The 13,453-nt window shown below is 34.1% G+C and overlaps 1 protein-coding gene across 3 annotated transcripts; it reads left to right on the top strand.

Annotated features, from left to right (window-relative positions):
* Positions 1-324: 324 nt before the first annotated feature.
* On the top strand, positions 325-8,613 carry LOC108476334 (putative transcription elongation factor SPT5 homolog 1). 3 transcript variants are annotated; one of them, XM_053025872.1, is made up of 23 exons: positions 325-471; positions 536-946; positions 3,423-3,661; positions 3,782-3,928; positions 4,023-4,181; positions 4,261-4,344; positions 4,554-4,624; positions 4,711-5,065; positions 5,161-5,316; positions 5,396-5,493; positions 5,569-5,617; positions 5,700-5,852; positions 5,935-6,078; positions 6,166-6,259; positions 6,401-6,562; positions 6,645-6,693; positions 6,785-6,879; positions 7,002-7,080; positions 7,188-7,242; positions 7,321-7,438; positions 7,515-7,655; positions 8,006-8,103; positions 8,323-8,613. In XM_053025872.1, exons 2-23 carry the CDS (start codon positions 613-615, stop codon positions 8,545-8,547), a joined length of 3,105 nt encoding a protein of 1,034 aa, XP_052881832.1. In that variant the 5' UTR covers positions 325-471; positions 536-612; the 3' UTR covers positions 8,548-8,613. The 3 variants fall into 3 exon arrangements, 2 of the variants coding, with proteins under 2 accessions (XP_052881832.1, XP_017634006.1); XM_017778517.2 differs by having other exon boundaries at positions 347-946; XR_001870094.2 differs by lacking the exon at positions 8,323-8,613 and having other exon boundaries at positions 349-946; positions 7,325-7,438.
* Positions 8,614-13,453: the final 4,840 nt, after the last annotated feature.

The following is a 13,453-nucleotide window of genomic DNA, read 5'->3' on the forward strand; positions in this document are numbered from 1 at the left end:
GAATTATATTATAATTAATTGTTTAAATTATTTTGTAATTACTTTGAGATAGCTTGAATTGCTCAAGTAATGTAATGTGGTATTGCGCATTCGAAGCTGATGATAAGATCGGATGTAGAGTGTCACATATATAAAAACCAATAAGTTCAAATTAAAATAATAAGAAGAGAAAAAAATAAAAAAATATATATTAAATTAAAATTATGTAAATTTCAAATATTTTATTTTTCAACTTTACTAATCAATTTTTTTCACACCTACCGATTTTTTTTTGGTTTGATTTTTCATCTTTCCTATTTCGGCCTACACTATCAAGCAAAGCAGTTTTTGGATTCCGTATTTTCCACTGACATCTAACAGACAATTCAAGAAAGAGTGGCCCAATTAAAATCCACCTGGCCCATTTTACAGGCGTCGGAAAAAGGAAAAAAAATAACGCCTTGTCTCCTTCCCCTTTCTCTGTAAAAAAAGGTAATATCTGCTACCTTTCTGATTAATTAAAAATAAAATTACAAGCTTACCCCTCCATTTCTAGGGTTCCATTTCTTCAGAAATTCAGAACTTGATATCATCAACGAAGGGAAACCTCAGAGCTCTGGTTAAGCTACTGCGATGGCGAGACGAAGAGACGAGGAAGATGATGATGTTGATGATGAAGAGTACGAAGATGAGGAGGACCAGTTAGTGGACAATGAGGATTACGAGGACGACGAAGACGTAGGGAGACGTCCAGGTGGTTCAAGCAGGAAGCGACGCAGATCTGATTTCATCGATGACGTGGCGGAGGAGGACGATGAGGAAGATGAATATGAGGATGACGACGATGAGGTTTATGGGGGCGGTGGCAAAAAGCATAGCAAAGCTCCGCGTGTTGGCTCTCAGTTTTTTGATCTTGAAGCACAGGTGGATAGCGATGAGGAAGAGGAAGAAGAGGAGGGCGAAGACGGTAATTTCCTCTTCTTTCTTTTCTTTTTATTCATACTGGGATCGAAATTGCTAGTGAAGTGAATAAGAAATGATGATTAGTGTGCTCTAATCCGAATTTATCTTGGAAGAAACCGAATCTAATCCTTGTTTAGAAATGAGTTTCAACTTTCTATGCTTAAGCTAGTTCCCTATGGTATTTTTGGAGATTGCAATTACATGCCCTTTCAATAAAAGTCTCTTTATCCTGATTCTGGTTCTAGAATCCGCTTAGGATTTTAGAATTTAGGATTTGCAAAGGGTTCTTTTGGTTAAGTGAGGAAATGTGGTGGTGATAGAAGCAATAGTGGGGTGAGAAAGGTGAGAGCTACGGTGGTTTTCATAATTGTTGAAAGAAAATCAAAGAGAATGTTGAAGTGCTCAAATTTGACCAAAAGATCAAAATCCAAAAGTCCCCCTTAATGAAACCTTGGATTCCCTATATTCAAAAGAACATTTATGAAACAAGTGGTGTATTTTATAGAACGTGGGAGATATGTGAGTTAATTCATAAGAATGTGCTATGAATGATAGGTAACGAGAGTTATGAAGATAGTGGATATAATGGTAGTTCCATGGAAGTTACATTCATTTAACTCTTTTGGCAATGAGATTGCTACTTGCAAACTTAAGTGCAAGTGCATGGTTTAATCAACGAGGAGAGGGAGAAAAAACTTGTATTCTAGAGAAAGGTTAAGAAGTAGACTTCTTAATAGTGTCTGTATCTGAACCTCCGAGCTATTCTGACCAAGACATCCCAAAAGTGGGGAGACCCAAGAATCCTGCCAAAATTCTTAGGCTTAGCCCCATAAGTTACCTAATATGAAAGCTGTTCCCAAGGCTAACATGTTTAAGACGTGTTGGGATAGTATTTCCTAGCATTACTATTGAAAGAAATGTTAATAACCGAAAATGGGTATCTACAGCATTGAATATAGTTTCTTTCCGTTTTATTTTTGCTAAACGATGCTCAAGTTTGCATTCTAGTTATGTATGTGGCATTTATATTTTGTGTGTAGTAACTTTTGACAAATTCAGAATCATTTGTCGGAGATATTAATCTAACATTTGCAGTTGTAAAATATGTCGCTGCAAATATTTATTGTTGACATATAAAAGTGTAGCGTCTTTTATTTTGATCTGAAAGTCATGAACGGCTTAAATTTTAAATTGATTTGTTGAACCTTATTTCTCTCTCTGAATTTTTATCCAATCCATTTTGTGTCTCATTCTTCACATTTCTTGAAAGTAAAATTTTTAAATAACAGTATTCCATCTACTTGGTCGTATGTCATTTTGATAACTGTGCAATCATGGAATGGAACCACAGGAGTAATATCAGTAGTTCCTTTTGTTGTAATTATTTGATTCTTAACTAGCTCCTATTTTTCCGACAATTCTTCTTCTGAACTTTTTTTCCTGAAAGATTCCGATTAATTTCATTGAATTCATAGTCATTTGTATGATTATTATTTGCCAGGCATGGCAGGAAAAAAAAATTTGCTGGGTGTATACTTTTACTTTCTCTATTTCTTTGCTGTTCTGTTTCATTTTTAACTGTGCTGGAATACTGAGCATCTGATGCTTTTGAAGTTTGCTACTTTGGTAATTATCAAAATCTGAACGAGCTGTTAGTTTTCCAACTTTTTGTTTTTCCGAAGTTTTCTGCGAAGAACTCCATTATATTTGTAAGTTGTACTTCTGATGGGATATGTAGCACCCATTCGTCTGCAAATTCCAAGAATTTTTCCTTGTTTTGGAATTTAAATCATCCTATTGAACTTTATCGGTTTGCATTCTTTTTTCTCCCCTATTTGTATGCTAGTCAGGCTGGAAAAAAAAATCATTTCTCTGTAATTCTTGGTTCGCTTGTGTGGCAGTTCTATTGCTGTAAGGTGTACGTCTGTTGGGATGCTTAGCACTCATTTCTGCAAATTCTAAGAATTTTTCTTTGTTTTGGAATTTAAATTAATTGGTTTACTTTCTTGTTCCTCCCCTATGAAGCCTCTTGGTCTTTAGAAAATTGTGCTTGAGAATCTTTTGGTTACCATATATGACAATTTCACCTAAAATCAATTGGTTATTAGGAGGTCATGCAGTAGCAGTTTGAAATGATGAATAGAAACTATGTATGTGTATCTCATGGTTGATATCGATTGTTCTTTACCTTCTTTAATGTCTTTCCAAAGTTATATTGCTTTCAGTTATCCCACACTCTGCCCTGATCCAAAAAGATAAGTGCGGCTTAGTTTAGCTGGAGAGACATTTCATTATCCACACAATTAAATGATTGATAAACCTTTATGGGATCGTTTCATGGCAACCTATTTCCCTCATTATGGTTTTAAATGGTCTGATGGCATATCTGAGTTTGGTGACTGTTCAATCTTTTATTTGTGCTGGCCCCTTTATCTTCAATTTTCTGCATGTTGCTGGTATATTGACAACTGGAAATGCAGACTTCATAGTTGAGACTGGAGCTGATCTTCCTGATGAAGATGTTGGTCGAAGGATGCACCGTCGCCCATTACCACTGCGGGAGGATGAACAAGAAGATGTTGAAGCTCTTGAGAGAAGCATTCAGGCTAGGTATGCTAGATCAAGTCACACAGAATATGACGAGGAGACAACTGATGTGGAACAGCAAGCACTTTTGCCATCAGTAAGAGATCCAAAGCTGTGGATGGTCAAATGTGCGGTATGCTAATGATTTTCTCTGCAATTTAAGTTTTGGAATTCTTTCATTGGACAGAAATGGTTAATGAATATTGGGACATTTTTCATGGAAATTAACTAAGGTAATCTTTATGTATGCTAGATTGGTCGTGAACGAGAGACTGCTGTTTGCCTCATGCAGAAGTTCATCGATAAAGGAGTTGAATTGCAGATTAGGTCTGTTATTGCTCTTGATCACCTCAAAAATTATATTTATATTGAAGCAGACAAGGAAGCCCATGTACGAGAGGTATGTGATTATTTCTTCTTTGGCTTTATTTTTCTTGAGTGGCATAGCTAGATGTCTAAACATGTTTTTGTTGACTAACTTTGATCTTCTTCAGGCTGTCAAAGGTCTACGTAATATATTTCCAGCAAAGATTATGCTTGTTCCAATAAGAGAAATGACTGATGTTTTATCAGTTGAAAGTAAAGCGATTGATCTTTCAAGAGATACCTGGGTCAGAATGAAGATTGGGACATATAAGGGTGATCTTGCTCAAGTATGAGTTTTATCCATGCCACTTCCATGAGTTCTTCTCTTAAACTTTATAGTCTGACATCCTAATTTCCATTTCCCAGGTAATTGATGTGGATAACGTGCGGCAGAGAGTCACTGTGAAACTGATCCCTAGGATTGACTTACAGGCTCTTGCAAATAAATTGGTATGGAATGGACTACATTTATGTTAGGTGCCTATCTCATGGATTGTGCATGTTAAACCTTACAATAGAATTTTGTTTTAATCTTCTTATGCAGCCATTGAGCTTTATCTGTCTATATATGAAATTGCAGATTTAGGAATATATTAAACTGATAATGTTCTGTTGCCTGGTTCTGCTATCCTTGATCCACTCTCTACTATTTTATTCAGGAAGGCAGAGAAGTTGCAAAGAAGAAAGCCTTTGTCCCCCCTCCTCGTTTATTGAATGTTGATGAGGCTAGGTAGGTGCAAATGATTCCAACCTTTGGTGAAAAATCTGCTACACTTGTGTTTTCTTCATAATAACCTATATTAATTGTTTTCCTAGGGAACTTCATATTCGTGTAGAACGCAGGCGAGATCCGGTTACTGGTGATTACTTTGAGAATATTGGTGGCATGCTTTTCAAAGATGGATTCTTGTATAAAACAGTGTCCATGAAATCAATTAATGCTCAAAACATAAAACCGACTTTTGATGAACTTGAAAAGTTCCGGGCACCTAGCACGAATGGAGTTGAAATGGTTGGTTTGTCAACTTTGTTTGCAAACAGGAAGAAAGGCCACTTCATGAAGGGTGACGCTGTTATTGTTGTCAAGGGGGATTTGAAAAATTTAAAGGGATGGGTTGAAAAGGTTGAGGAAGAGAATGTCCATATCAGACCAGAAATGAAAGGCCTTCCGGTAAGAATTCAGTCATTTTTTGTGTTCTTTGAGTTAAGATTTTGGTTACTGGTGTGCATGCAAGTTCATTCTTAGCCATTAATGATGTTTTGCAGAAAACTCTTGCTGTTAACGAAAAAGAGCTGTGTAAGTACTTTGAGCCTGGGGATCATGTGAAGGTTGTGTCTGGGACAAAGGAAGGTGCAACTGGCATGGTTGTTAAGGTGGAGCAGCATGTGCTCATCATTTTATCGGATACGACCAAAGAACATGTGAGTGAAGTACCATTCGAGTCTGGTTCTGATCTAAGGATTATCTTATTAGAAAAACAATTGGCATTTGTTTTGTCAGATTCGTGTTTTTGCTGATGATGTTGTTGAGAGCTCTGAAGTGACTACTGGTATTACAAAAATTGGAGAGTATGAGCTTCATGATCTTGTGCTACTAGAGTAAGTAGTTCCTTGTTGAAGAATTTCTATCTAGTGTTAACTTGGGAGCCTAATTTATTCATTCTGTTGGTGCAGTAACAATAGCTTTGGTGTAATTATACGTGTAGAAAGCGAAGCGTTTCAGGTGCATCAACCTCTCCTGAATGGCATGATATTGAGTGGTCCTCTTTTGAATATGCTCTTAGTGTTGTACTTTTTTCTTTTAGGTTCTTAAGGGTGTCCCAGAAAGACCAGAGGTTTCTCTTGTCAAATTGAGGGAAATCAAATGCAAGGTTGATAAGAAATTTAATGTGCAAGACAGATATAGGAATACTGTTGCTGTTAAAGATGTAGTTAGGATCCTTGAAGGTCCTTGTAAAGTAAGATTTTTTGAATTTGGTTTGTTTTATCAGTTATTTTACTTGTTTACAGTTTACTTACTGTCCTCCCTTATCATATTAGGGGAAACAAGGTCCTGTAGAGCACATATATAAAGGAGTCCTGTTTGTGTATGATCGGCATCACCTTGAACATGCTGGCTTTATATGTGCTAAAGCTGATTCTTGTTGTATAGTGGGAGGATCACGTTCCAATGGTGACAGAAGTGTAAGCTTTTTTTGTGTTTCTTTTCAATGTTATTTCATGTATAACTTGAATCATTCTCATTCTAGCATATTTGATTCAATCTTTTAGGGTGGTTCTCTCTCAAGATTTGGTGGCTTCAAGGCTCCATCCCGTGTACCACCTTCACCGAGGAGATTTTCTAGGGGAGGTCCTCCATTTGGTTGTATGTTGCCAGTGGTCTTAGCGTCCTTGTTTATACAAACTTTTATGGTTACTGAATTTCATTGAATTGTTATTTTCTTGGGTCAAGCAATTAAATTTCATTAGAAGGCTGAAGCTATTAACTTCTGCCTCTTTAAAACAGCTGGAGGAAGGCACAGAGGCGGAAGAGGAGGGCATGATGCTTTGGTTGGTACTACAGTGAAAATTCGCCAGGGTCCTTATAAGGGTTACCGTGGAGGTGTTGTAGATATTAAAGGTCAATCAGTTCGAGTTGAGCTGGAGTCTCAAATGAAGGTTGTTACAGGCAAGTCCAGGGTAATATTTGAAATGTTTTCTCCTTCGTTTTAGTATCTTTATTGCTTATAAAACTTGTTTTATGTCTACAGTTGATCGCAATTCCATATCTGATAACGTGGTTATTTCAACACCCCACCGGTAAATTTGGTTTCTTCAAAATTCCTAAGTTTATTGGAGAAAACCCATGTTGCTATATCTCTCTGACATTATGTTTCTTTTGTTCCACCAGTGAGTCATCCCGGTATGGTATGGGAAGTGAAACTCCTATGCACCCTTCACGAACTCCATTACATCCATACATGACTCCTATGAGAGATCCTGGAGGTACTTTTTATTGCGATCAGCGTTTTCCTCTGCTTTTAGTGTTGATGCTTCCATTTTACCTGATTCTATTATTTAGCAACAATAAAATAATAATAATAGAGTTACTTCTATGTTCTCCGCAGCAACACCTGTCCATGATGGCATGAGAACACCTATGCGTGACAGGGCCTGGAATCCTTATGCACCTATGAGTCCACCCAGGTTCCTTTGAAGATTCCATTCATCTGGAGAATCGTACATTAATTAATAATTGTTTATGTTCATGCTGTATTTTGTCTCATTGTTTTATAATGATGATTGCAAAATAGGGATAATTGGGAAGAAGGAAACCCTGCCTCTTGGGGAACCAGTCCTCAGTATCAGGTAAGGATTCTTGCACAATTAAGGGCTATCGATGATATGACTATTTTTTATCTTTAATTGTAATAATGTTTCTTTCAGCCAGGAAGTCCTCCTTCAAGGGCATATGAAGCACCTACTCCTGGTTCAGGTTGGGCTAGTACTCCTGGCAGTAGTTACAGTGAGGCTGGAACACCGAGAGATAGCAGTTCAGCTTATGGTTGTATTTTTATCCTATTTTTGCTATTCGAATCTTTTTGTCTTTTAGTGTTACTCATTTTCAATGTTTGCTGTAGCCAATGCTCCAAGTCCTTATATGCCATCAACTCCCAGTGGGCAGCCTATGACACCAAGCTCAGGATCCTATATTCCGGGTACACCTGGAGGGCAGCCGATGACACCAGGAACTGGTCTTGATATGATGTCTCCAATAATAGGTGCTATTTCTGTTTCCTTGTCTTTGTTTTTTTCCCCAGGGAAATGGACAATCTTCATCCAAATTTTCTAGTAGATAATTTACGGGATTTAAATTTACTCGTGTACTTAATTCATACCTTTTATATTGAAGACATTTTGGTGCAAGTTGCTGATGAGAGCTTATCCTGGCAAATTTTTAATTTTTTTGTTGTGAACTTTGAGATCCAATTTTGATAGTTATTAATAAACTAGGTCTGAGTACTTATGTAGGATTTGTTGAGGGCTTTAAAGTCTAAATTCTTAAGAAAATAACAGAAAAATGCGAACTCTAGGTATATCTCCAGCCAATTTAACATCTGGCTGCTTGCAGGTGCTGACAATGAAGGACCTTGGTTCATGCCAGATATTTTGGTCAACGTGCGCAAATCTGGAGATGAGTCTCTTGGAGTCATCCAAGAAGTGCTTTCGGTACGTCTTCCATCCATTTGTTGACAATGTTCTTGTGGAAACCTCATACATAGGATATGTTATCCAATACAATTTCATTTCTTTTAAAGTACCACACATTTGTACCTGATATTCATCTAAGTTCAGATAACATAGATTATACTCTCTCAAATAATATTACAAGAAGAATTTTATATTGAGGATTGATGGGTTCATATACCACGGGATGGGTCCTGTAAGGTGGCTTTGGGTCCAAATGGCAGCGGTGATACAGTAATTGCAATGCCTAGTGAGATGGAGATAGTGCCACCGAGGAAATCGGACAAGATCAAAATCATGGGCGGCTTGCTTCACGGTATAACCGGTAAGTTAATTGGCGTTGATGGTACGGATGGCATTGTTAGGATAGATGACAGTCTTGACGTGAAGATATTAGACTTGGTTATACTAGCAAAATTACACTGATCAACCTCTTAAACTACTTATAAAATTAAAAATTCAAGTTAACAATGTATATGATGATTATTTTAATTCTTTTACTTAGGGGAAGTTATCATTTATTTCATTTTTATTTTAATTCAATATTATTCCTTAATTTTCTACTTTTTTCTTCTTATTTTGTTAAGTTTTTCATTTTCTTTTAGTCCTTGGTGTTTTTATCAACAAAGAATAAATTCGATCCCAATTCTTGATAACATTTTCATGTGCTCATTACATACCTATTTTTCTAACATAATTTATATATTAGTTTGAACTGGATTGGACCGGTTGAGTTTCGAAAGTGATTTTGAACTGATTAGATTGAGAATCTATACAAATCGATTAAACTAATTAAAATTTGACTGAACAAATAGTTGAGTCGGTTAAAAATTGGTTGAATCAATTGTCAAATCGGGATATTTGAATTCTTTTGATATTTTAAAATTTTAATCAGACCAATTTGATTATGGTTTAAAAATATTAATTTAAATATTTTTATCCATAATTTATTTAAATAATACCGATAACCAATCTAACAAGGGTTTAACAATTTTACCTATTCAAACTAAACATAATCTATCTTATATAATATAATTTATTATGTATGTCACTAAAAAATATAGCAAAAAATGTGGTAATAAATCTAAAGCTAGCTAAAAGTTTAAGCTCATTATAAACAATTTATTTATAGTATATTTAAGTGTGGTGATAAACCACATTAATTTAGTTAGAAAATAATTAAAAATTTATTGTTTTTAAAGAAGTTGAAGATATTATTTTGTTTTTTATCATATATATTTGAATAAAACTATAAAAGTCAATTTAGAAAAATATTCACATTGTGGGATAGTATTATGGAGGTCTTTATGCTAGAATTAAGATTGAATTTTGTTAACTCTACTTAAAAATAGATAAATTAATTATTTTATTTTGAATTAAAGAGAAAATTAATTATTCTGTTAAGTATTTTATCCATTTCAATTATTAAAAATTAGTAACTATATGTCGGTATAAGATATACGTGATATTTGATTATTTCATTAGTCATGGTGGTTTTAATAATAAAATAAATTTATTTTTACAAAAAAGATTAACTTATTCTTTAATCTAATATATAAGAATTAATTAATTTATTTTTAAATAAAAATAAAAAATTCTAACTTTTAATTTAGTGTTTTCATAATAATACCTTTTACCCCATTTTTTACATAATTTTTTTACATGTGGAGTAAGTACAAAGGAGAAAATAAAATATGTATCTCTTGCCTTTTTATGCAATTGAAAGTAAAAAAGTGAGGGTGAGAAAAAAAAGACAGGAAGCAGCAATGTAGGGAAGTGGGGTCAAGGAAGAGTCCAAGGTGAGAGCTGAGAAGGATTGATGGAGTGGAAACGGTACAGGTGCAGGGGTAGGCACGCGGTGGCAGGGTGTTCGGATGGGCCACTGCCATGGGGTCCACCGCACGCCTCCTATCCTATCCTATGCCATCACCTTCATCTCTCTAAACCCATCTTCCATGTAGACAGACCATTTCAAAATTTTGCCCTGTTTTCCCAGACACTGTGCCCTCGCCATCCCATCATCATCTCTTTCATGCATCCGTTTTCCACTTTTTTCCTTTCCTTGCTTTCTTCTTTCTTACTAGGGATTCACGTTAAATTCTTTTTAATCTAAAGGCTTAATTTAAAAATTGCCCCTTAAACTATACCTGTTTTCTCAAATAAGTACTCTTTTTTTCAATTTTGGTACCTAAATTAAATTTTTTCCCACGTTGCTCAACTGCTAGTCTGCTGTTACCCAATCACCAAACGACACGTGGAAAAAAGCCACATAAGCAAACAACCTTATTATTTTTATAAAATAGTTCTAAAAAAATAGAAAAATTAAAATTATTTTTCTGATTTTATAAATTATAATAATATTTATATTAATTAAAAAAAAATTTTCCCCCACCCACCGCTCTCCCCTCCCTCCCCCTCTCCTCCATCGTTCCTTCTCCCCCCACCGTCCATTCACTCGCTTTCCGTCAAAGAAGCTGAAGATCTGAACTCAGGGGGCCAATCAAAACTCATTTTCCGTCGATCTCTTGGGGGGAATATTCCAACCTGAAACACATTATTACCAACTTTCATTTGAATTTTAACCATACAATGGTTTGAAATGAGAGGTAGATGTAGCGTAAAATCCACATCTTTTAAAACACCATTATAGACTTGCTTTTAGTGGAGGCAATTTTGGAGAGATGTGGGGGTGGTGGAGAGGGCAGAGGTCTCCGACTCCATTACGGTTGGGTCCTGTATATATTGAATTTAAAAATGAAGCAGACAATGGCTCAATCATTGTAACTCCAAAGATTAAAAAACAAATCTCAAAGTTAAGGACCAAAGCCTAAATTGTCCAGGGAAAAAAGAAGCATATAATTAGTTTAGTTAGGGGCATTCATTTCACCTTAACTTTTATTACTCGTAATATAAAGTAGGGTTGCATGCTGAAATCATCGCTAAATCTTCTAACTTCAAACTTAAGTCACCTAATGCCATTCCATCAAACCCGTAAATAGAAGAATAATATACTTTATCGCATTCGAACTCACGTCCTTCAGCATTAATAATAATGCTCATGCCAATTAAATTAAGATGCAATCAACATAAAGAGGTAACCTTAAATTGTTGTTATTATTATTATTATTTTTTTGTAAATTTGTAGTATATAAGTTGTTACACAATTGATTATGTTTCTAATTCTTTCCATATAAATTATACAACTATTGGTTTCTAGGTTAGTAATTTGGCAATAATGCTTAGCAATGTATTTTGATTGGACTAACTTTTCAATCTTCGTAAAATCTAACAAATTAAAGTAAATGGATTAATTTATCAATTTGAGTAATGTAGAGGATGCATTTCATAAATAAACCTCAAGTTTATTTATAGATAAATTAATCAGATCCATGGTAATAAAATCATTTAATAAAAAATAAGTTCACAAAAAATTTAAAAATTAAACTCTAGGTATTACTAATAAGTATTAACCCCAAAAAGAAAAAAGAAAAACATCTTTAACAAGAAAGAGACATCAAACTTGATGGGATTCATAAGAAAAGAGAAAATGTTTTTACATTACTGAAAAGCCAAAAAGCTTTACAAGCTTTGAAAAGGTTAGGCAATGCTTCTGCTTTATTCATCACCTCAACACTGTTCACAAATTTACGATTTGTTTGCATTCTTATAATATCATATCTCACTGAAAAATAATAATAAATTTCAGTTTTTTCTTTTTGAAAATTTTAAATTGTAGAGAATTTAAATAATTTTTAGATATTTAAACAATTTTATAAAATTTTCAAAAGAATCCATTTACCATTGTATTGCGGTTATAATTTTAGAATTTTTTTATAATTAAAAAAATCTTAATTTTGAGAAGTTTTTTCTGAAGTTTTTATTTTATTTTTCAATAATTTTATTATTTTAATAGAGTATTTTAAAATAATTTTATGATTTAAAAAGTATACAACATTTCTAGGTTATTATAATTTGAGATATTTTATAATTATACAACTTTAAGTAGCAAATTAATAATTTTCCTATTGTATAGGAGGGTAAATGCATATTAAGCCTAAATATTTCTTATCTGATCAAGAAGATAAAATTCAAAATTTTTGTACATTTTTCATTAAGATTGAATTCTGAAAAAATATTTTCTACACTTCAAGCCCCTAACATCTTAATAAATAAAACCATCCAAAACAAATTAAAAATAAAGCTAAAACAAACAAAAAAATTTCACTCCAACAAAGAGCAATTTCAAACTTGTTTATTTTTCTAAAATTAAAGATAATAATCACTTATCAATTAAACACTTTGTCTAAAACCAATATGTTATAACCTATCGGCAACAATCCGTAAGGCATCATTTTCGTTTTTCCATGCAAAGAACCCTAATTTTACAAGCTCCCACTTGCTACAAAACCCAATCATCGTGTATAATGAATTTAATCAAATAATAGAAGCAAATACAAGGGAATGGAAGCTTCATGTCCCAATAAAAGTTTCCCTTTATTTATCCTGGTTGGTTGGGTAACATATAATTTTTCTACTATATGGTTATTGCCACTACTAAACAATGATAGAGATATAATATCTTCATTAGAAAAAAAAATAAAAAACAAAGATGTTGAGAAAAGTAATAATTGTTAGGGTTTAAGTCATCTTGTGGTGGAAGTCGCCATTGGCGTCGCGTTTATAGTTCACCAGAGTCTCAATGATAATGAAACATTATCTCCACAAATGAAGGCAATGTTCAACTTTTGTTCATTTACTCATTATCGGGAATCTTGTTAGAAGACTCTTAGCTCTGTCAATAGCACTGGTCTTAAAGAGATCATTACGAAGGCTATCTTGGCAGCTGGGGATGGCGAAGTTCATGAACTATTCTGACTTCCTAATAGTTCAAGTTAAGAACAACCTCACAAAGATAGCCTTAGATGATTGCGAGGATATGATGAACTATGCTTTGATTCTTTTCAAACATTGTACTCTTATGTTCGTGATTGTGATTGTGCGACATTAATGACCATATAAATGATCTTAGAACCTAGTTGAGCATGATTATATCATACCAACAGTCATGTTTGGATGGTTTTGAACACGATAACCATATGAAAGAAATCATGGAAAAGGGTATTATTGATGCTAGTGAACTTACAGGTAATGCCTTGACAATTGTGGCAAATTTGGCAGACATTTTTTTCAAATTCAACATCTAATTAAATATTACTAACTCCCGTTAACTTCTTTTTGTTGAAAAGAATGGATATCTTTCATGGTTCTCAACTAAAGATAGCCACCTTTTGGCTAGGATTGATAATAGCAACATGAAACCAAATGTTATTGT

This window comes from Gossypium arboreum, chromosome 3, assembly GCF_025698485.1.
Source record: "Gossypium arboreum isolate Shixiya-1 chromosome 3, ASM2569848v2, whole genome shotgun sequence".
NCBI lineage: Eukaryota > Viridiplantae > Streptophyta > Magnoliopsida > Malvales > Malvaceae > Gossypium > Gossypium arboreum.